A 21085-nucleotide genomic window follows, 5' to 3' on the forward strand; every position below is an offset into this window, starting at 1 on the left:
TATGTGGTGTATGTTTTTTTTATTTAATGTAAAATAATGCAATGGTTCCATACAGTCATACAATATGGATAATAATAGGTCTAATGAAACAACCAATGAAATGTCGCATTAGTCCTATCTGCTGCATAGGGGAGGCTCACTAAAACGTAGTTAAGCATAAAATAAATACATATTCATATTGAGTGAAAGACTTATGCGTCAAGCTAAAAAAAAATGGTTTGTTTTATTTTGAAATATTTACACCATTATTTTGACACAAACCGGAAGCTCCGTGTCACTGATTTTGAACTTTCCGAGAAACACAGATCTGAAATAGATTTAGAAGCTGCACTATTTTATTCTCTGAAGGGCTTCGTCTCTGTAAGAGTCCATTGATTTATTGTGTGTTTCGTGGCTTTTCTCTGAGGAAATAGACATTTGTGTTGTCACAGTCTGCCTTTAGCTCGGCTCGTTGTTAGCAGTGTTAGCAGGGTTAGCTTTACAGTGTTAGCTCCACAGTGTTAGCTCCACAGTGTTAGCTCCACAGTGTTAGCTCCACAGTGTTAGCTCCACAGTCTGGTTTTAACTCGGTGTAGAATATCATCTGTCCGTGTTTGTGAGGCTACATGTGAACATGTAGCATTTCTCCAGTTGTGAGCTAGCGCTAGCTCTGTCCTGTCATTGGTGTGTGTGTTGTTAACAGTAGCTCGGTCCTGTCATTGGTGTGTGTGCTGTGGAGCTGTCCACGTCTCTGTCTCACGCTGCCAGCTGGGCAGGCCACGTCCCCCGGGCGGATCGGCTGCACAGATGCCTGGTTTGCGGAAGCAGGACGCAGAGAGAAGGACAGAGAAGATGTGAGGAGTGTTCAACAGTCGTGCGGTGTCTGTAGGGGTTTTATTTACAGTCAGTGCCGCAGAGCCGCGGCATGTCTCCTAGACTGATGAGTTTGACAGAAGGACTTTACTGACGGAAGTGTCGTTGTAATATTTTTGGAGATGGTGGGTTTTGGTGCAAATCGACGTGGAGGCCGCCTCCCGTCCTTCATTTTGATCTTTTTGATGGTAATCATCGCCATACTGTCTTTTAACTACTGGACGGTGTCCAATAAGCACGGCCGCCTGCTGGATGAGCTGGCCGAGGCGCAGACGCAGGTGAAGCGCACGGACGCGGCGCGGAGTCGCCTCGAAAAGCGCAACTCAGAGCTCATGGTGCAGGTGGACTCTCACAGAAAGCAGATCGATCAGAAGGACGGAGACTACAGTCTCCTGGAGGGCAAACTACAAGCTCGCGATGCCCTCATCAAGAAGTGTTCTGACGAAAAGGTAACTGAAGCTCCGAGTGGAGCAGTGTACTGTGTTCATAGAACTGCTCCGAGTGGAGCAGTGAACTGTGTTCATAGAACTGCTCCAAAACAACAGTACAACAGCACAAGTGCTGCTGTGCTCAAAGACCTGCTCCAAAAAAACAAGTACTGAGGCTCATCAGGTGTTTAGGTTTATTAGGATTTGTGCCACTATTAAAGTTTGAGCCTTGCACTTGAACTTTGCCCTTGACAGGCTGGGAGTGCCTTGATAGAGTTATCCAGTATTAGGCCTTTAAGAATGTCGTGACCCTCTCTGGTCCTCATCAGTGTACTTGACATTTACAGGGCTGAGATTAGAGAAAGATCCACTGTGCTCCACTATATTTCATCACACACTTTAATTATGGTCGCTCACTGTCACCCTGGTATTTCTTATATTACAAGAGATCTCCATGAATTATGTTTGTGTAACTGAAGAAGAAAAAGCTTTTATTGAAGTAGTTCTACTTTGTATTGGTTGTATTGTATTTACTCTACAGGTAGATTTTTTTGTGTATAACATTGACATCCATTCCCGGTTCCCCACCTCCTAAACATGCTAACACTGGGTTTTGCATATCACCTGGGTTTGCATGGACTAGAATACATTTGTTTAGCCTGTGCATACTGACAAAAACAAAAACCTCAAGTGATCTCCCCACACACAAGAACAGTGAGCAGCAATGAGGCAGATCTTTGACAATTGCAGGACATTCCTGGGGTGATTGTATTCAGATTTAAATATTAATGAATCTCTTGAGCTTTGCCTTTTGCACAATACAATTATAAAGCTGAACAACTATCTCTGAAAGTGTGCCAGGAAGAATTTTCAAGAAGGAACCTAGTATCCTGGTTTACAGTTGGTTAATCAAACAGATGGTTTGTTTTTTTTAATATTAACCGCTCCTTTGACTATCCACAGCCCAGCCTTTCACAAACACTTAGTACAAACATTATTTTATTGTCTTAAAATACTCCTTATATGTGTCAAGTGTCATGCTTTTAAAACTTTATGAAGATTCAAGGGTAAGTTTAACCATGTTGAGAATAAATATAAATTGGTTTTAGAGTAATGAAAAATCATCACAGCCATTGCAATTATGAATTTAAATCAAAATATATTCAACATATTCAAAAGCTTATGAATAGTCAAAATGCCGATGAAAAAGGCTAACCCACGTCATATGTCAATTACAAACTTGACAAACCAGTCTCTTTAGAACACACACTGTTCTGAGACTAAAGATAGAAAAAGCTGAACCAGTTTTTTTGTCTTTCCAGGTTAAGTTGCAAGGAGATGTCACAGCCCAAATGACTGAGATCCAGAGACTCAAAGGTAGATCACCACTTGTTTTTGTTGTATCGATGCCCCTTAATAAAAAAAAAGTAGTAAAATAAAGATGCTCAAAGGTATATTTTGTCCAGCAGAGGGCAGTCACAAATTGAATAACCAGGATGATAGATGCAGACCAGACACTTTTGTATTTTAATTGATTTGCATGTGTGTTTTTTGAGCAGAGCAGCTAAAGGAACTGAAGCAGGAGTTTATGAAACAAGAAGAGCAGCTCAAAGAAGTGAAGAAAAACAGCACTACGTTGGAGAGAAAGCTGGAGTATGAGAGGTATGTGGAGAGGGGGATTAGTACTGCGCGGTTTATCGTCAAGGAGCTAAGTTTGTGCTTTATATTTGCAGTTTACAATGTGGCCGGCAAATTGCACAGCTAAAAGAGGAATATGAAGAAACAAAAAGGGCTTTGGAACTGGAAGCATCAAAGTTAAGACAGGTTGTTGACGAGTTGTTTTATCACACTCCTAAAACACACACCCCTAAATTAATATGTTAAATATATGGCATTTCTCTGGTGCAATGGTGTTTGTCTCATGCTGTGTTTTTATTTTTCCAGAATGTAATAGTGGATCAGAAGAATATAATTGGTAAAGATGGAGCAGATGTGGTAGCACAGCGCCATCCAGTGACGACTCACCAGCATGCCGCCCCAGAGTTAAAAGGTAGAGGTTGCGATAAGTTCTTGAGCCTCTGAAAATCATAATTTAGATCTAAAACTCTACAATAAATGTGTTACAGATGAAATGGGGAAACCTGGCAGTGACGCTGGCATGCCTGGTATTGAGGACAGTGAAGTTGGAAAAATCGAAGACAATGTTCAATTTGGTAAGGACTGTCCTGGAATATATTCAAACCTCATTGACTTGCGTTCAGTCCCATTCTTTCTGACTCTTGATGTGCAGCACTAAAGAAACCAGCCATCACTCAGAAACAGAATGAGCCCCTTGAAGCTGCAGTGGCTCCTGTGGGACCTGGAGTGGGAGCAGCCGATGGACCCGGAGCCCAGGGGCTGTCTCTGGACCAGCCCAGACTGCAGCAGGACGCCCGGGCACCAGTCGTAGTCGCTAAGGGCTTCAACAACCAGGACAAACCAGTAGTGTTTGAGGAGGACAACAAGGCCGCTATCAAGGCAGATGAACTGGGCGAGCAGCAGAGACAGCTTCGAGGTACTGCATTCAGAGGCATTATCATTTTTCTGGGGGTCATAGTTGCACAATCTCACTCCGGACTGCCCTGTCTAAGGTCTATAGTACCAGAGATGAGATAAAATGACATTTATTTGTACCACAATGGTGACATTTCTGTTACCAAGTCACATTAAAGGTATAAAAGCCTAGTTGTGTCGATTGGAGAGTGGTGGAGGGAATGCAGCGGACTTTACTATTTATTTTATTATTATTTAACTTATCCAGATTAGTCTTTTGATAACCATGTGCATTATCTTCAAAGGTGACTGATTTGTTGTCTTACCACTGACATTGTCTTTTCGGCAGCTCCTGACCGTGTCCCAGGGAACATTGAACATCTAAAGCCCGTCCCTCTGCCTGCTAACCCTGCCCAGCTGCCCAACCCCATCCAGGCTCACCGCCCCAAAGACCAGGCAGAACCCATGCACCACAGGCAAAGTGAGTATCTCTGCTACGTACACAGTTGGAGTTGGGTCTTTTAAATGTCTAATAGATTTGCTTGAGTTATCGTCTGCGTGTCTCTTGACTCCCAGGGACCGTGAGTTTACCAGTTTGCTACAATTCTAAAGAAAATCCAGTATTTCCACTAAAGTGTGACCACAATCAGGTCTAAAAGGGTTTGTTTGCATCTGGCGGGATGTCAGTCATACACAGGTTCCAGATTCACCTTTTAGTAAATGGTTTTTCCCGTCTTCTTACTAGAATTCTCCCTAAGAAATGATTTTATATGGACAGAGTTAATTTGTGGGTTAATCAGGTCAAACAGATGAATGGAATAGTACTCTTCTAATCTTCTTATTTTGACTACCTTCATTTAAATTTGGACTATGAAACTTTTCAGGTGCGGGATCCATCACCTCTTTGTCTACGTTCTTGGAGACAACGAGGTGACAGACCCTCCCCCAGAAAAGTTACATAGTGTAACTATAAAAAAAGCAACCAACATTAATCAGCCATCTCAGGGGCTTTCTCTTCTGGTATAAGTTGATCCGTTTGATTACCGTACTGCTCCCGCCCCGCTCCCCGCCAAAGCTCCTACAATAGCCTCCGCTCTCCTTCCCCTTCCTGATGAGGCCTTCTCTGCCTCCTGCAGGCCGGTTCTTTGATGAGAACGAGTCCCCAGTAGATCCGCAGCACGGCTCTAAGCTGGCGGACTACAATGGGGACGATGGCAACGTGGGTGAGTATGAGGCAGACAAGCAGGCCGAGCTAGCCTACAATGAGGAAGAGGATGGTGATGGTGGGGAGGAAGACGTCCAAGGTGAGCCAGGTCTGAGGACTAGACCAAACCGTGTCCACCGCCATTCCTCCTCCCTCCACCCATGTCCTGCTTCCACCCCTGCATTAGCGCATACAGTAGCACACAGTAAATCACAGCAAAGTCACGATGAATTGGCATAAGTATAAATCCAGTAGAATGCTTCAGAATAATGTGGTTATCTGTGTTTTGCTGTGATGCTACTGTCCTTTAGGCATCCAGCCCCATTTTTACAGCATTGCATTGTAAAAAAACATCATTTCCTCATATCTAAAATCATAGACTCATCACCAGAACAATATTACAATACAACATGTAACCGTCATTATTTCATGGTCTGTTCTGTGAGTGTACCATGATAGTATTTTCTTTCCTGCCTGCTCTTCTTTTTAGCAGTACCACCTGTCAGTGCCCACCACATCTGACCCACATCTAGCCCACCAGATAAAATTAGCCCACTGTGTTTATGTCAAAGTTGGTGGTAAAGTGCATGTCCATGTGTCTGTGTGTGCTTTGACAACTGTATTTGAAGGTTTTGTGTTTTTATGCCAATTGTGAGAATCTGCTTTTGTGCTTCAGTCTCCATTTTATTTTTTAATTACAAGTCAAAAGTTTGGACTGTTAAGAGTTGATTTGGTGTCCAAAGTTTTGACTGGTATTTATTCTGCTTCTGTGACCCCTGTTATTTAACCATTTTATTAATCACTCCTTTTGCGATACAGCAGATTGAATGTTTTGTTGTTTGTTTCTAGATGATGAAGACCGTGACATGCAAGGGGAGCGGGCCGTGGATTATGGAAAAAGACATCAGGCTATTGATATTTTGTGAACATAAACCTTTGGAGCTCCTAACACAATAATTCCTCCATCACCAAGGCCTTTCTTGGTAGTTTTTCATTGCTGGATTTCAATGTCATGGACTTCTCTGAAACAGGCATTGAAATAGAAAGAAACTCAAGATCACCATTGTGGCCAACGTTGTGGTTGATCTTATGGATGTAAGTTATAACAAAGGTTAGATGTATAATATACACGGACTATTCTGGATCCGGGTCATAAGAGCGATCTCTCATCTGACAAACAGGACAATTAGTTTTTGTTTTTTTCGATATTTCATGCATACACTCCAAGTCTCCAACTTCGGTATGCTTCTCCGTTAATGAAGAAAAAGTATGGACTTCATTGAATTAAAATGTCTGTGACTTGTTTGACTAATTAACTCCCTTGCAGTAAAAGACTCGTCATTAAGTTTAATGCATGTATTTGAAACTGTAATCAAACAGGGACATAATACTAATGCTTAAGCAATACTTAGATGAGTTTCTTCATGATGTGCAAATGTTGCACTACTGTACTGACTTTCTTCCACGTCCACAAGATGAAGACTCCTTCCATTATGTAAATAAATGAACTGTTACTGTTTGTATTGACAACAGCCTTGAAGGGGAACATGGAAATAAAACTAGCTTTTGTGATAAAATATTGGTGTTGGCCATGAAAAGTAACATAGAATGATTAAATATGATCAGTGTTGAGTGAGAGATCAAAGTGATGATGTGCCTCCAAAAGTCTATTCATGGGTTTCAAGATATGGCACCCACCTTCTGTGGTTATAGCAATTAAGCAATTAAGCAATTCAAATTGAAATCAATGGGGAAATTGATCTTCAAATCAGGAAGGAATTGTTTGTATGAAACCCATGAATAGCCTACAAATCAAATCAAATGTGGAGTTAGCCTTAAAGACTCTGGATCTGAGATAGATTTAAACAAAAATGCAATTTTAACATCAAGATTGATTATTTACTCTATGTAAGATTAGTTGCATATAACATTGTATGAACATAGAGCTCATTTTAATACCATGATAATAATCGTACGATTGTTTGAGCTTTGTAAACCAGAAGGTGACTGGTCTGCTGCAGAGCATGTAGAGCGTAGAGACCAGAGTGTAGAGCGTAGAGACCAGAGTGTAGAGCATGTAGAGCGTAGAGACTAGAGTGTAGAGACTAGAGTGTAGAGCGTAGAGACCAGAGTGTAGAGCAAGTAGAGCGTAGAGACCAGAGTGTAGAGCGTAGAGACTAGAGCATAAACTAGAGCATGTAGAGTGCAGAGCTGTAGAGTGCATCTAGAGAGCTGTAGACTGTAGAGCGCATGTAGGCTGCATGTAGGCTGCAGAACATGTAGAGTGTAGAGCATGTAGAAAGCTGTAGAGTGTAGGTCTGCAGGGAGCTGTATAGAGCATGTAGAGCGCTGTAAAGAACTGTAGACTGTAGAGAGCATGTAGGCTGCAGAGCATGTAGAGAGCTGTAGAGTGTAGGTCTGTAGAGAGCTGTAGAGTGTATGTAGGCTGCATGTAGGCTGCAGAGCTGTAGAGAGCTGTAGAGAGCTGTAGAGTGCATAGTTCCATGTAGTCTGCAGAGGCTGCTGTGAAGGGGGTGTGTCTGTGTCCATCCGGGTATCTGCTGCACAGACTCGGAGCAGAGGCGGGAAATGGCGCCTGCTGCTAAACTCGACGCGGTGTAGTGTTGAACACGGCCCTTGAGCGGATCCACGGAGAAAGTCAGGACAGTCCAGGAAAAGCACAGATTCCTCCGCTGTGATGGTTTTTCGGCGCTGAGCTGTCATCTCCACAGACTGCGGATCACTGTAATGTAAGCACCGTCTGTCCGTGTGTTTGTCACTGAGCAGCTCGAGTTTATGCAATGCAGGACAGAGACAGAGACACGGCTCCGCGTCCAATGTCCACATCTGTGAGCTGGGAGCAGTTTACGCCACGGCTACGTACAGCTAATTCTGCTAAGCTAAATATCACGAAGGGCAGCTCATGTGCGGCCTAGTCCTCTGCAGGACACGACTCACAGCAGAAAACAGCAGAGTGAAAACACGTCTTTGTGCAGCAGATCCTTTTACAGGGACTGATCCCAGAGACCAGAGGACACACGCGCACAATATGCGCAAAATGCAATTTAACTCCAGCCAAAAGCGCCTGTTTGACAACATTTAACGAGCCAAATGTCAGAATGGTTAAAGTGTCCTGGTAGAGTTGTTCTCATATAATGTTAACATGATAAATGTGGTGTGAGGGACTTCACTGATGATGTTTTATCTTCTCTTTTTACCTGTGTTTTGATTTGGGAGAAATGACTGATGGACACAAATGTCTATCTGTTTATTCTATCACTGTTAAATGAACAGTGATGTTTTATGGCTCACATTTGGCTCATACAGCTTACATAAAATGTCAACAACGCTTTCGATTTCGTCAATCAAGTTTATAATAAACATTTTAATCTGTTGACGGAATTGGCGCTAGCTTAGCCTATGTTAGCATGAGATGCTACATCCACCACATCAAACTACAGCAGGAGCGGCATTTAAGGACATTTATAAACCTTTATAAACACACACACCATGGTGCTGTGTGTTTCAGAGCATGTACTAAAAACATTCACGTTGTGTTACGCTTCGTCTCTTTATTTCATTTGAGTCGCCTGAATGTGATGATGCTAATATGCTAACTGTTTGGTTAAATTAGCTACATCCTGGTAGTCACGCTAACTGTTGTTTGTTTACGGTAGATGCACTCGGTGTCGTCCCTTTGTTGACCATGTGCCCTTTACTTAAAACACATTTTATTAGAGACACAGTAAAAGCTTCTCCTGATTATGATGGAGGAGGAGGGTGAGTCCTGGAGGGCCGCTGGGGGCTAACCTGGGGCTAACCTGGGGCTAACCTGGGGCTAACCTGGGGCTAACCTGGGGCTAACCTGGGGCTAACCTGGGGCTAACCTGGGGCTAACCTGGGGCTAACCTGGGGCTAACCTGGGGCTAACCTGGGGCTAACCTATTCCTTAGCCCGAGCCTTAGCCCGAGCCTTAGCCCGAGCTTTAGCCTGAGCTTTAGCCCGAGCTTTAGCCTCTGTAGCCTCTGTGGTACAGTGACATGTTCCTATTTCCCGCTCAGTTTGTGCAGACCTGCTCCACTATCCTCCAGAGAGGAGAAACTTTGCATAAAGGTGGATGACATTGTTTATATAGTCTAGATGTTTATAGCGCATATGTGCATCGAGATTTATGAAATGTAACGCATTATTTGTGATAAAAAGGTGTTTGTTCCATCCAAATCACTGCACTGTCACTGATTAGAAACAAAAATACTGTGTCCATTTCTGCCTTTTTAAAATGCCAACAGTTGTAATTTATCACTTGAGTTTATTTACCCTGATGCTGAATTCTTGTAAATAAGAAGCATGTTAGAAGTGCACTATGCAGCAGTGGTGGTTGGTGGAGGGTCAACCCTCAGATGTTTTTCCTTTGCCTGTAATGTTCCACGGTATGGGATTACATTTATTGAACATACATTAATTCAATTATGGCTATATTTATTGCTCAAATATCTAAAATATATGCATTACATGCAGGCCCACCTCTCCTCAGATCTGACCTGTAACTTGGGGAGGTAGTGTCCCCTTATCTACATGGAAATTGATATTTTAATTTGATAATTTACTGCTATACTGTGGAACATTCCAGGCAAAGCAGTGGTCTCCATGGGGACAATCAGGTGGCAAGCCCTTCAGTAGAAGTAATCTAGTACATCTTTAATAGAATGTATTAATTTTACATTATGGCAGGTGCTGTACGCTGTAAAAGGGTGTTTTTGTATCTGAGTTTCTACCTGATTATAGATATGTCCAGACACATTTTCAGCCAGCTGTTGTTACGCAAGACTTTGGGAGGCAGGCGCAGCAGACAGACAATTCATGTTTTAGTCTGAGCAGAAAATGGACCAATTATCCAGCTTACTGTCGATCTCAGTGTTCACACTAGTAAACTAGAGTACATTTTAAAGATCTCAATTTAATCTCAAAAGCGGGTATAGTACATTGGACTAATGTTTTTCTTCTACTGTATGGGCAGAACAAAAACAGCTGTTGCTGCTGTGATTCACTGTGATGTAAGTGTAATGGGATCTTAAATGTATCCAGATGTTAGTAGAAATGCACTAGTTTACTTTGGTCCATAAAGGAAAGCATTTGTCCTTTTGTAGTTTGTACCTTTTTATCTGCTATTGCCGTTCAAGAACTTTGCTGTTTTGGAGACTTTTTCTGGGTCTCCTGTCACATTGTACTTGTGTTTTTACAGATTTACATGTGACTGCTCCAACAATGAGGCTGAGAATGCGTAAAGCGTCTCAGCAGTCAAACCCCAGCCTGGCAGGGCGCCCAAACAGGACCAAGCGGAGGCATTCAGAAGTGGAAGAGGACACTCCTACAAGTGGTGGCAGGGGCTTGTTCTCCACCATCAAGAAGTTCATCAGAGGAAATGCTGTCAAGGTAATGACCTGCTGATCTGTGCTGCCTTCACATTAAGTCCATTAAGTCTAATGCCATTTTATGCCACTTTTCTGGGACAAATATCTGTGTTCCCCCGAAGTTAAACACAGTGTTTCTTGGTGCGGAGTGTCATGTTTCCCAAGAAATCATTGTAGGAATGCAGCGGCTTGTCGGAGAAGTCCAGCTTGGTTCTAATTTTAGATACTAGCTCAGAGAGTTGGTGCGCAGGGACAGGAGGCGGGAACAAGTGGAAAAGTCTTTTCTGCTACAATGAAAACTATGGTGCCACAATAGAATTGTTTGGATATATTTGTATTACTCAAATACAGTATCTGTGAAACAGTTTAAGTTAATTGCCTTACATTATTAGCCCAACTTATACATTTATGTTATATATACATTTGTATACAGCACCTTCCATCCATATTGTAAATTTAGCAATGTTCTCAATTTGCACCATTTTTGTTTAGAATAATGTGTTTTTTCACTGATGCTTTTTGAGCCACAGACCAGTGGACCATAATATCAGTCACACACAAACAGGTTTGACTGAGTCACAACATCTTTTAATGAGGCGCAAGACAAAGATTTAATTGTTTCACCTTAAATAAAATTTACCATTTGTTGTCCTTGCACATTTGAGGAGTTTTATTCTCTTGCAGTTAGGATGCTATTGCTCTGAGGCTAGGTTGTTTTCCCTGACTTAGCTTTCATCACACTACATTTTTTGCCTTTAAAGTAATCATCAGCACATCAGAGGGACTGTTTACAAAGAGCCAGTCTGAGATGGATTGGACATGTGCGGAGGAGGTGGTAGTACGTTGGAAAGATAAGGAGCAAGGGCTCCAAACGAAGACCAAAAGGAGATTATGGATGTTGTGAAGGAGGATGAACATTCTCTGGTGACCTCTGAAAAGGAAATCTCAAAACACACCAAAATGTTATAACTGACATGTTTTTGCTTTAGGTGCAGGAAAACCCGGCTAAGAAGGCACGAATCCAGTGTGATGTGGACAACAACCTGATCACCTCCACACCAAATGCTAACACCCCACGGAGCAGGGTTAGCAGGAAAGGCCCTGTTAATGGCCGTGAGTCACATACAATAGCAATTATAGCAATATATAATACCAAATATTAACTTCAGTTTTTGTTGTTCAACAGAGGCCACCAATCATGACACGAGTAAGGAGAAATCCAATGGGAGCCTGGACGAGGCTAAGGCTGCAGAGGTGGCTAGTCCACCCAGGACAACCCTGCTTGGGACCATCTTTTCTCCAGTTTTTAACTTTTTCTCACCAGCTAAAAATGGTAAGAAATCGATTGCTTTTAAATTGGCCTTGCACACCACCGTTCACACGTTTTTTATCTATATTTTAATCAGATTAGACTTGAGATTTAAATTGATTACCTTTGTTGTGTTTTCAGCCTCATCAGGATCAGACTCTCCAGACCAGGCGTTGGAGGCTGAGGAGATCGTCAAGCAGCTGGACATGGAGCAGACTGTGGAGACCCCCACCAGCACGGGCGCATCACCAGAAGAAATGTGCACCGCCACAAACTTCTACTCCAGTGTGTCCCACCTGCCTCCGCTGCGGAGCCCCCACATCCCCGAGGCTTCAGCCACAGCAGAGGAGGAGGCCGAGCTCGAGGCGGACGCTGACCTGCCACCCCTCACAGGTGAACGTTTCCACAAATAAAGCAGCATCCTGCACCTCACTGAATTCTAACAGTGTTGACAACCACTACTGTTATTGCAGCTCCAGGCTCCAGTCCAGAAATAACCTATGTGGATTCTCCACCTGCTGCAGTTCCACCAGAAACCTCGTATGAGGAAGACTGGGAAGTGTTTGACCCGTGAGTAAGCTCTTGATGTCACTTAAGATGGATTAATAAAAAGTTTCCCTCATACATAGATGTTTTTCTGTGACAAAATCTTGTTAATGTAAACCTTGAATTAATTGCATTTTGGTGTTATTTTTTACCTCCAGGTATTTTTTCATCAAACATGTCCCTCCGCTGACAGAAGAGCAGCTCACTCGTAAGCCAGCGTTGCCCTTGAAGACTCGCAGTACACCTGAATTCTCTCTGGTCTTAGACTTGGTAAGTGAGTTATATTATTATTTATCCATAAAAACAAAGGTTGAAACTTACAGCTGTTTTTTATTTCCCCACAAGGACGAGACCTTGGTCCATTGCAGTTTAAATGAACTGGAGGATGCTGCACTAACCTTCCCTGTCCTCTTTCAGGATGTCATCTACCAGGTACATTCCGCTCTCTGACACCACTAGGGGGCGCCAAAGCCTTTTAGAAGTTGTTGTGTAATAGTACTAGGGCCTGTTATATTTCTTAAAGCTTTAGTTAGACATTGAGTTCTTACACTGGTGGTTCTGTGCAGGTGTATGTCCGTTTGAGGCCCTTCTTCAGGGAGTTTTTGGAGCGGATGTCTCAAATCTACGAGATTATCCTTTTCACAGCATCAAAAAAGGTGTATGCAGATAAATTGCTGAATATTTTGGATCCTAAGAAGCAGCTAGTAAGGTATTGGAACTGTTGTAAATGTATAAATCTTACCGTGCTGTTGTTTTCTTCTCTTGGCTGTAATTGATTTTTCTTTCCATGACGTTAACAGGCACAGATTGTTTCGGGAGCACTGTGTCTGTGTCCAGGGAAACTACATTAAGGACCTCAACATTTTAGGCAGAGACCTGTCAAAGACCATCATCATTGACAATTCACCACAAGCCTTTGCTTATCAGGTAAGAATCACAAAATTACACTTTACATTGTATTTGTTTTTACATTTATGTCCAAATTATTGATAATGTTTTTTGTTTTTTTGAAGTTGTCCAATGGTATTCCAATTGAGAGCTGGTTTATGGACAAGAATGACAACGAGCTTTTGAAACTGGTGCCCTTCCTGGAGAAATTGGTGGAAATGGTAAGTTCTATAAACAAACTTAACTTAATTAAATGGCACTTAATGTAGAATTAATGTAACTTTTGTCCTGATTACGTCTTCCACCAGAATGAGGATGTCCGACCGCATGTCCGAGAGAGGTTTCGGCTTCACGACCTTTTGCCCCCTGACTGAACCTGATGTCTGTTACTCAAAGTGGGACATCCTGAAAAAAACTGACAGACAAAACCAGTGTAAAAAGGAAAAAAAAAAATTTTGGATTACAAACTACAACATTGCCATTTTTAAACATTGAGCTTTTGTTTTGGCCTTTTTACTTAAAAAAAAAAAAAAACATAGTTCTTTTAAAAAAAAAAAAAATCATGTTTTTGCAAATATGGACGTAAAATTAAAAATCTCATCACATTTACACAAAAGCCCAGATTGACCTTCAGTGACTGGAGCCGGACAGGTTTTTTGGTGCTGCGTTTGTGAACATCCGGGAAAGAGAAGCTTCATTTTACTGCATCTCTGGTGCTCACACGTGTGACTCTTTGGCTACAGACTGGTGTCAGCCGCCTGGACGCTGTGTTTACTCAAAACAACACCTGAGAACTGTAGCCTCTAAAATCATATGCATTCCTCTGTAGCTGGGTCACATTTCTATAGTTGGTTGCAGTTTATTTTTCTGGTGTTTGTAAGCAGATAGGAATTGTATTGGTTATGTTTGTAATATATTTTAAACGGGGGGTGTAACGAGTGCTTTTGTTTTCATTGAAGACGATGAATGGTGTGTAACTATAACGGTCCACTCCACACTTAAACAAAACATTTTATTAGAAAGATCCATCATTGTAAAAAAAATTGGGCATTCATTTTCAAAGTGATCAGTGACAACATGAACCTCTCTAACTGTAGTATTTTTGTCATTTGTCTATAATCAGTATTGTATTTTATCATAATCAAGTATTCTGGCTCAGTCACAGCTTTGATTTCTCTCGTATTGTGGCTATGTCTGTAGCATTATGGCTAATGTAGCACATCTCTGCCCGTGTGTCTACTCAGATCTGTGGCCACACCTCGTACCAGCATCCCACACTCCTCTGGGGGCAAAGTTCAACCTCACTGCCCCCTCGGCTTGTTAACTTTTAAAAGTGTTTATGTTGAGAAGCACAGTTTAAAAAGCAATGTTTTAAGAATCCTAACTTTATGAATGTGTTTAGCTCAGAGGATTTTGAGCCAAATTGTTAATGCTGTTTTACCAGAGTCCCTGATATAAATGTGTGGACAGAATCCCATCATGAATTTTGTTTTAAATATTTCAACTATATTTGTTGGTCTGGATTTTCCGTGCAGTGCCATACAAGTACACTTCCCAATTTGGCCATCTCTTATAATTACCCCCTTTCTCTTAAGCAAATGACAATCAGAACTGAAGTCATTATTGCTGAAACCTGGATATGTTCATTGAATGTGCAGCTTATGTTGTATGTGACTCTAGTTCTAGATTTATCTTAGCTGAATTCATATTAGTCAAACTTTTACATTTCTGCTCCACAAAGTAAAACTAAAATGTTCCATATTTACAGGGCACAATGGCGGACACTTTGTCTTGAGTGCACTTGTCCAGACAGTGAATGTAAAACAAACATGGGTCTGTCTCTGTCATCATGGTCCTTAATCACAAACCGTGCACATTATCAAGAGAGGACAATGCCGTCCTCGCCCTCTGACCCCAAAGTCCACTGACCATTGTCCTTAAACCTTCACATTGTTACTCCCATCCTCCAGAAACAGCGGCGCTATTCCATACTGAGTGTTACTATGGCTTGTATGTTAAGGGTCGGTGGAAGTAGTTTTTCTTCAGCTCATTTATTGTGCATTACCAGTTTATTGTACAAGTGTTGTACAATACATGCAGCTTCATGTTTTAAAAAATCCTTAAAATAAGGAAATGTTTTGTATTTTTGTTTTCAAAAGGCATGTCATATCTACTTTTAAATGTATTAATGAAGATTTAACTACATCAAATGGAGTTTTTTTTCTTACAGATGTTTTAGTTTAGAGCAATGTCACTGAACTGTTAACTTAGCATGTAGAATACGCCTTGCTTTGGAAAAGTCCTGAAGTAAATTTAAATCATGGCACTTTTTCTGCAGAAAAGAGCATCATGTAGATATCATTATCATTCATTTAATCTGTGCTGAGGATGTATTTAAAAGACATCTTTGTAAACCAACTGGCTGTATGCTATTGTAAAGTGTATATACAGTTACATTGACTTTCTGAAACAAAGTTTTAAAGGTGAAACCTCTCCATGCTGTGTTTATTTCACTTTGGATAGAATGTTTTAAACCATGATGAAGGGCGGGCAAATATTTTACATTGGGAAAGTGCACATGGGACGATACTGACTCTGCTCAGTACATTTATAGAGATATTATATAGATATTATACTGTATAGTTATGATGTGAAGTAATGGGCTTTTGCTGCAGGTACGTCTGGGTCCTGCAGTGCTCCACTGTTGGGCTCTGACATTTACCTGGATCCACGTGTCTCTTCACACACTAACACTTTTTTAGAGAAAGGACAGAAGTGTGTTTTCTGTGGGGGCAGACCACTACACTACAAATGCCTCCATCTTCCATCTAGGGTCCATTATCCATCTATTCCCATTAAATGATGCACCTTAACTGCCCTGGGGCCCTGCAGTTTACATTATCAGCCTGTATTTCTAACACTTTTGTAAATATGTTTGACTTAACTCCTCACTGCGCCTTTTCCCGTCACAATAGTTTAACTTTGGTAATAGCCTCATTATCTGATCGTGGGCAGATCTTTTGGCTCTCGGCTCTCTTGGCTCTCTGGTGTCTTCTGGCTCCTCTGCTCAAACTCAGGTTTCAGGCGGTGGAGTTAATCAACACAGCGCGTGAATAATTCAGTGCTGACGGTTGTGTTCGTTGCAGAAAGAAATCCCTTCTGCGTTTCACGGCCCTGTTTTCGCACCTCCGTTTGTCCCTCACCGCTGGCCTTAATTACGCCGCGGCCCGGGGCAGGTGTAGGGTAACAGAGGGATGGACACAGCGTTGACCTGCAGCCAGGACGCACAGAGCTCACCAAAGACGCACGGCGCACCAGGACGCACCAGGACGCACCAGGACGCACCAGGACGCACGGCGCGCTCTGGTCTGATGAGGAGAGGAAGGGTCAGTCTTTCCTTTTACTGAGACAAAATAATGTTCAGCTTTATTTTGTATCGAGCCCAGCTGATCTATGTGAAGAATTTATCTACTCCAACTGGATAAACTTTTAAGTGAAGAAACCAGAGCCCGAGGTTGGAGCATGTGGCCCACGGGCGGCGCGGGGGTCCTGTTTGGTGAGTGTCCATCCTGAAATACTGACCTCCAAGACAATAACTGTGATACTCCTCCTTTTATGATGTGACTGGGCATTCACACTGATTTTGAACATGTGGTTTAGGACAGTGAGTCACAAAATAACATTATCCCAGTGATGTGCAACAAAAAGAAAAGAAAAAGAAAAAGTGTCACTGTGTCAGACTCACTGGAGTTTGATGTTTTTGTGTTTTTTCTGGTTCAGAAGTTTGTTCTGTCAGGAGGCTCCAAAGTGCCCAAATACTACAGTACACTGCTTTGAGGTGGGCTGTAGTAAACACAAATACTATAAATAACACCTCATAATACCTCAAGGCCAGTGGTGGAAGTATAAGTAGTAAAGTGCTGTATTTAATTAGAATTTGTATGTATCTGTACTTTAGTTAAGTTAGTTTTACAGAGGTACTTTTTACTTTTACTTCAGTACATTTGAGAGCAGTATCTGTACTTTCTACTCCACTACATTTTTAAACAAGACTGAAAAGCAAAAAGTACTTTTCATATGATTTGAGGGAGTATTTTTACAATGTTCGTGGAAACAAAAATAAATCCACAAAATTCATAAGAAAAACTGATTTGTGTTGTGACCAAAATATGTCTCATATTTAAACAGATGCTTAAATACTTGTACTTACGCAGATTTTTTCATGTGATACTTTTACTTTACTTGAGTAACTTTTTGTCTTTGTATCTGTACTTTTACTTAAGTAACAGAGATGAGTACTGCATCCACCACTGCTCGAGGCACACTGTTAAAATATAGAAATATAACCCTTAAGTCCTTAAATATTTCTGTGTTTTGAGGAGCAGCACCAACTATTTAAATGAACTTTTTTAATGGAAAGTTTGATGACATTCTCCTTCTTCGTTTACCCGTCATTGCTCATTAGTTAAACCCCAAGAACAGTCAGAATATCAGTTTGCAGTAGGTTGATTTGAAACATTTTGGTAACGTTCTTAAGTCTCTGTCGTCTGTTTATGAGGTCAAATTTCTCCTCTTTTGCAGCGATCATCTGTACGGTCCACCCGGCCTGCTCAGACTCCAAAATCATCCACAGAAAAGCAGCCCCCACTCCATCCGGCCCCAGCAGCCTGGAGGAGGACATCCAGATCCTGATCAATCAAATCCACTCTCTGTCTGACCCTAAAGTGCAGACCCGCGGCGCTGACCCTCTCCCAGTTGATGCTGTGGACTTAAACGCATACTACAGCGTCTTCTCCAACCTCTACGTGCTTCTGCAGCCTTTAATGCGAGACGGGTTCATAGAAGATCTCCCCAAGACGTTAGTATGTGTCTTATCTGGGAAACAGGACTGTGGGCTGGAGGCGGAGCTGATCAGGGCTGTGTCTGTGGAGATGGGTCCTTCTGCGGTGGCTGCGTTGGCGTCTCTCACCGGTCCCAGATGTTCCTCGCTGGGTCCAGAAGATGCAGAGTCTCACGGCTTCTTCACAGCGTATCTCCGGATGAGCGACTCGACCATGGCGACGCTGACCGGCATCCAGGACATCTTAGTGAACATCCTGACTTATTTTCCTGTGTCTGGGGACCTGGCGGATGCGGTCAGCGGGCTGGCGGACACTGTCATCAAGTACACATTAGAAGTTTTGTTTTCAGTCCTAGAAGTTCCAGTAGAGTATGTACAGATAGCCCTGCAGTTTGGGGTCAGAGTGCCGACACTGGACCAACAGGGGAAGTGTGAGCACGGTGAGAATTTGACATATATATACTGTTTAATCTGTGTATTTTAGTATATAATCAGACAAATGTCCATTATATGAAAGTGATGGATCGTTGTGTTTGTTCCACAGGTGATTTGAAGCAGCTCATCATGTGGTAAGTCTCACAAATCTGTTATATCTTAAATATTTCATCTTAATACAATGGATAATTTAGATAATGCAATAAATATTTGGTTTACTTCAAATATAATCACTTTTATTTCATGAAAAACTGAAAAAATCACATATTTTTTGGTGGGTTGTCCAAAAAAAACTAACAAAAAACAGCTAATCTGATCTTGTTGGCCACTGTGGAAATAGTTTAATGCCACACTATGGAACTTTTCAAGCAACAATTCATACACAAAGTAATTCAAAGTGTTTTACAGAATAAGAAAGACACAAATCAAACAATACAACAAATCAAACGCATAAATAACCATCATAAAATTAAGATTAAAGGAGAAAAGTGCTCAACAAAACACTTTCAGTCGAAAAAATAAATAAATTGGCAATCACATTTCCTTTGAGACAAGCAGATGTCCGAGCTTCCACCTGAAAAGTCCCATAATGCACCTTTAAATATAGTCTGACTTTGTACCAAATATTTGACCCTTCTGTTTGATTCAGGGGTCTTCGTAACAACGTGAGCTGGTCGTTCGGTACAGCTCTTATCGACATCCTTCTGGACGTCTTCTTGGCTCCGGACCAGTCCCTCTGCACATACCCCGGCCCTAACTGCCCCGGCGTCCCCTTCCAGCGCTCCTCTCCGGTCTTCAACAACATAAACCTTTACCGAAACATCCTCCTGCAGTGCGACCACCAAAACCTGGCAGAGCTAAACGACACGATTTGTCCTGAAATTGTATCAGGTTCGAGGAAATCCGCTTCCGTCTCTGTGGTTTTGTTCTGCCAGGCCCTGAGCTCCTTAAACCCCAAACAGATCCAGCACGTTTGGAGTAACGCTTGTTATGTACTTCAAGCCGTCATGTCCCCGCTGACAGCCAGGACAGCAGCTGATTGCCCCAACGTAGGCACTTTCCCCTCCCCCGTTGTGAACCTGCCCCCTACGTTCGCCCCTGTCCCTTTGGAGGACGTCCCGATGAGAATAATCAGAGAGGCGTCCAACCTGAAGCAGCTCGCCTGCAACTACAACAGCTGGATGGAGAATATTATAGTCGACCCTGTGCTGGTGTCACTGTGCGGGGACAACCAGAGGGAGGACTTTATTAAAAATGTGTGTAACAACGCCACACTTATGAAGAAGTTGCTTTCAGACGACACAAATCTTTGGCTGTACGGTTATTGTGGGAACTCCAGTGCAGACCTGAGCTACATGGTGACCGAGCTCTGCCTGTACGACCAATGGATGCTCCAAGATCCAGTGGTCGATCCGTATCTCCTCGAATTCTGCATGATCCTGGACAAAGAGCGTCTCTCTCTGCTCTTATGTCAAAATGTAGGATTCTTTATGCAGTTGTTCTCCCATCCCCCAAACGTACACCTCATGCCCAACTGTTCCCAAGTCCTACCCATGCCCGAACCCGTCGCCACGAACGTAGACCCGATCGATCCGTGCGAGTATTCACGTTGGAAGGACCCGTCTTTGATTCATTTTAACATCATCTCTCTCTGCTCTCAGTTCGACGCAGACGATTTCAACCGAGCGATTTGTGCCAACCAAACGTTTCTGAACAAACTTCTGATCAACGAACAAAACGACTGGCTGCGTCCACATTGCGCGAAAGCTGTTTTAGAAATGCCATCTCCAGATCGTGACAACTTTAACGTAACAGAATGGTGTGAATATCAGACGTGGGCGAGTCGTTATGTGGATGACTCAGTAGTTGGTTTGTGTTGGCAGCACGACCAACTGGCTTTTCAGAAAAATGTCTGTTGCAACGTAGAGGTTTTTCAGAGGCTTCTTCGAGACCCTCGCAACACTTGGCTACGCTCCGTTTGCAATGATACTGAAGAAATTGATAAGGTTCTGCTGCTACAACAGGTGAGGAGTTGTCCTAGTGTAATTTCAGATGTTCAGGAAGGTCGCACATTACTCTACGCAGAATAAACATCCCTTAAAATAATCCAGAGTTGTTGAATCTTGCAATTATTTGTCAGGAATTAGCTCCACAAACTCGCCATCGTAATCAAACTGCTTAAAATCATCAACAGTCACGTCTTTTGGTTGAATAATAGCCCAACTTTCTGAAAGTATTCTGAAAAAATAACATCACTTTTTTAAATTCTCAGACAGAAAAGACATTAAACTTTGCACCGGTGTTTGTTTCATGTGGATGAGCCCAGTATTTACAACGTTATTAACCATAAAACTGGTCAAAACATCTCCATTTTAACAGCAAATCCACCTTTATTATAAACTATAGGCTTAGAATATTGTAAAGTGACATAAAAACAACCAGTACAATGTGTTATAATGTGGTGTTTTACTCATTTGTGCAGCTTTAAACCCATTTTGTTTTGTTGCGTGTTTGTTTTTAGGTTTGTAAGTATACCGACTGGACCAGGCCTATAATCGTGGACATGACCGAAGTGGCCGTTTGTGCCGTGGGCGACCCCGATAACTTCATTTCCAAAGTTTGCCGCAATGCCACGGTGCT

At 42.2% G+C, this 21085-nt stretch overlaps 2 protein-coding genes across 4 annotated transcripts; both read left to right on the forward strand.

Moving 5' to 3' along the window:
• Positions 1 to 252: 252 nt before the first annotated feature.
• golm2 (golgi membrane protein 2) lies at positions 253 to 6589 on the forward strand. Of its 3 annotated transcripts, none has more exons than XM_033983022.2 (10): positions 253 to 1301; positions 2603 to 2657; positions 2840 to 2942; positions 3014 to 3104; positions 3225 to 3330; positions 3407 to 3493; positions 3571 to 3834; positions 4162 to 4293; positions 4949 to 5116; positions 5866 to 6589. In XM_033983022.2, the coding sequence occupies exons 1-10, from the start codon at positions 975 to 977 to the stop codon at positions 5940 to 5942; spliced, it is 1410 nt and encodes a 469-aa protein (XP_033838913.1). In that variant the 5' UTR covers positions 253 to 974; the 3' UTR covers positions 5943 to 6589. The 3 variants fall into 3 exon arrangements, with proteins under 3 accessions (XP_033838913.1, XP_033838920.1, XP_055088276.1); XM_055232301.1 differs by having other exon boundaries at positions 594 to 1301; positions 4949 to 5035; positions 5866 to 6569; XM_033983029.2 differs by lacking the exon at positions 4949 to 5116.
• Positions 6590 to 7541: 952 nt separating this feature from the next.
• On the forward strand, positions 7542 to 15663 carry ctdspl2b (CTD (carboxy-terminal domain, RNA polymerase II, polypeptide A) small phosphatase like 2b). Its single transcript, XM_033983002.2, has 12 exons — positions 7542 to 7766; positions 10259 to 10449; positions 11417 to 11540; positions 11614 to 11760; positions 11878 to 12129; positions 12210 to 12306; positions 12441 to 12552; positions 12628 to 12714; positions 12849 to 12991; positions 13083 to 13209; positions 13296 to 13391; positions 13479 to 15663. Exons 2-12 carry the CDS (start codon positions 10282 to 10284, stop codon positions 13542 to 13544), a joined length of 1419 nt encoding a protein of 472 aa, XP_033838893.1. The 5' UTR covers positions 7542 to 7766; positions 10259 to 10281; the 3' UTR covers positions 13545 to 15663.
• The last annotated feature ends 5422 nt before the right edge of the window (positions 15664 to 21085 follow it).

This window comes from Periophthalmus magnuspinnatus, chromosome 3, assembly GCF_009829125.3.
Source record: "Periophthalmus magnuspinnatus isolate fPerMag1 chromosome 3, fPerMag1.2.pri, whole genome shotgun sequence".
NCBI lineage: Eukaryota > Metazoa > Chordata > Actinopteri > Gobiiformes > Gobiidae > Periophthalmus > Periophthalmus magnuspinnatus.

Coding starts and splice junctions, on each gene's coding strand:
- golm2 (XM_033983022.2), top strand. CDS start 975: ATGGTGGGTTTTGGTGCAAATCGACGTGGAGGCCGCCTCCCGTCCTTC. Junction 2,658..2,839: donor TGAGATCCAGAGACTCAAAG/GTAGATCACCAC, acceptor TTTTTTGAGCAG/AGCAGCTAAAGGAACTGAAG. Junction 2,943..3,013: donor AGAAAGCTGGAGTATGAGAG/GTATGTGGAGAG, acceptor TTATATTTGCAG/TTTACAATGTGGCCGGCAAA.
- ctdspl2b (XM_033983002.2), top strand. CDS start 10,282: ATGAGGCTGAGAATGCGTAAAGCGTCTCAGCAGTCAAACCCCAGCCTG. Junction 12,715..12,848: donor TTCAGGATGTCATCTACCAG/GTACATTCCGCT, acceptor GGTTCTGTGCAG/GTGTATGTCCGTTTGAGGCC. Junction 12,992..13,082: donor CCTAAGAAGCAGCTAGTAAG/GTATTGGAACTG, acceptor TGACGTTAACAG/GCACAGATTGTTTCGGGAGC.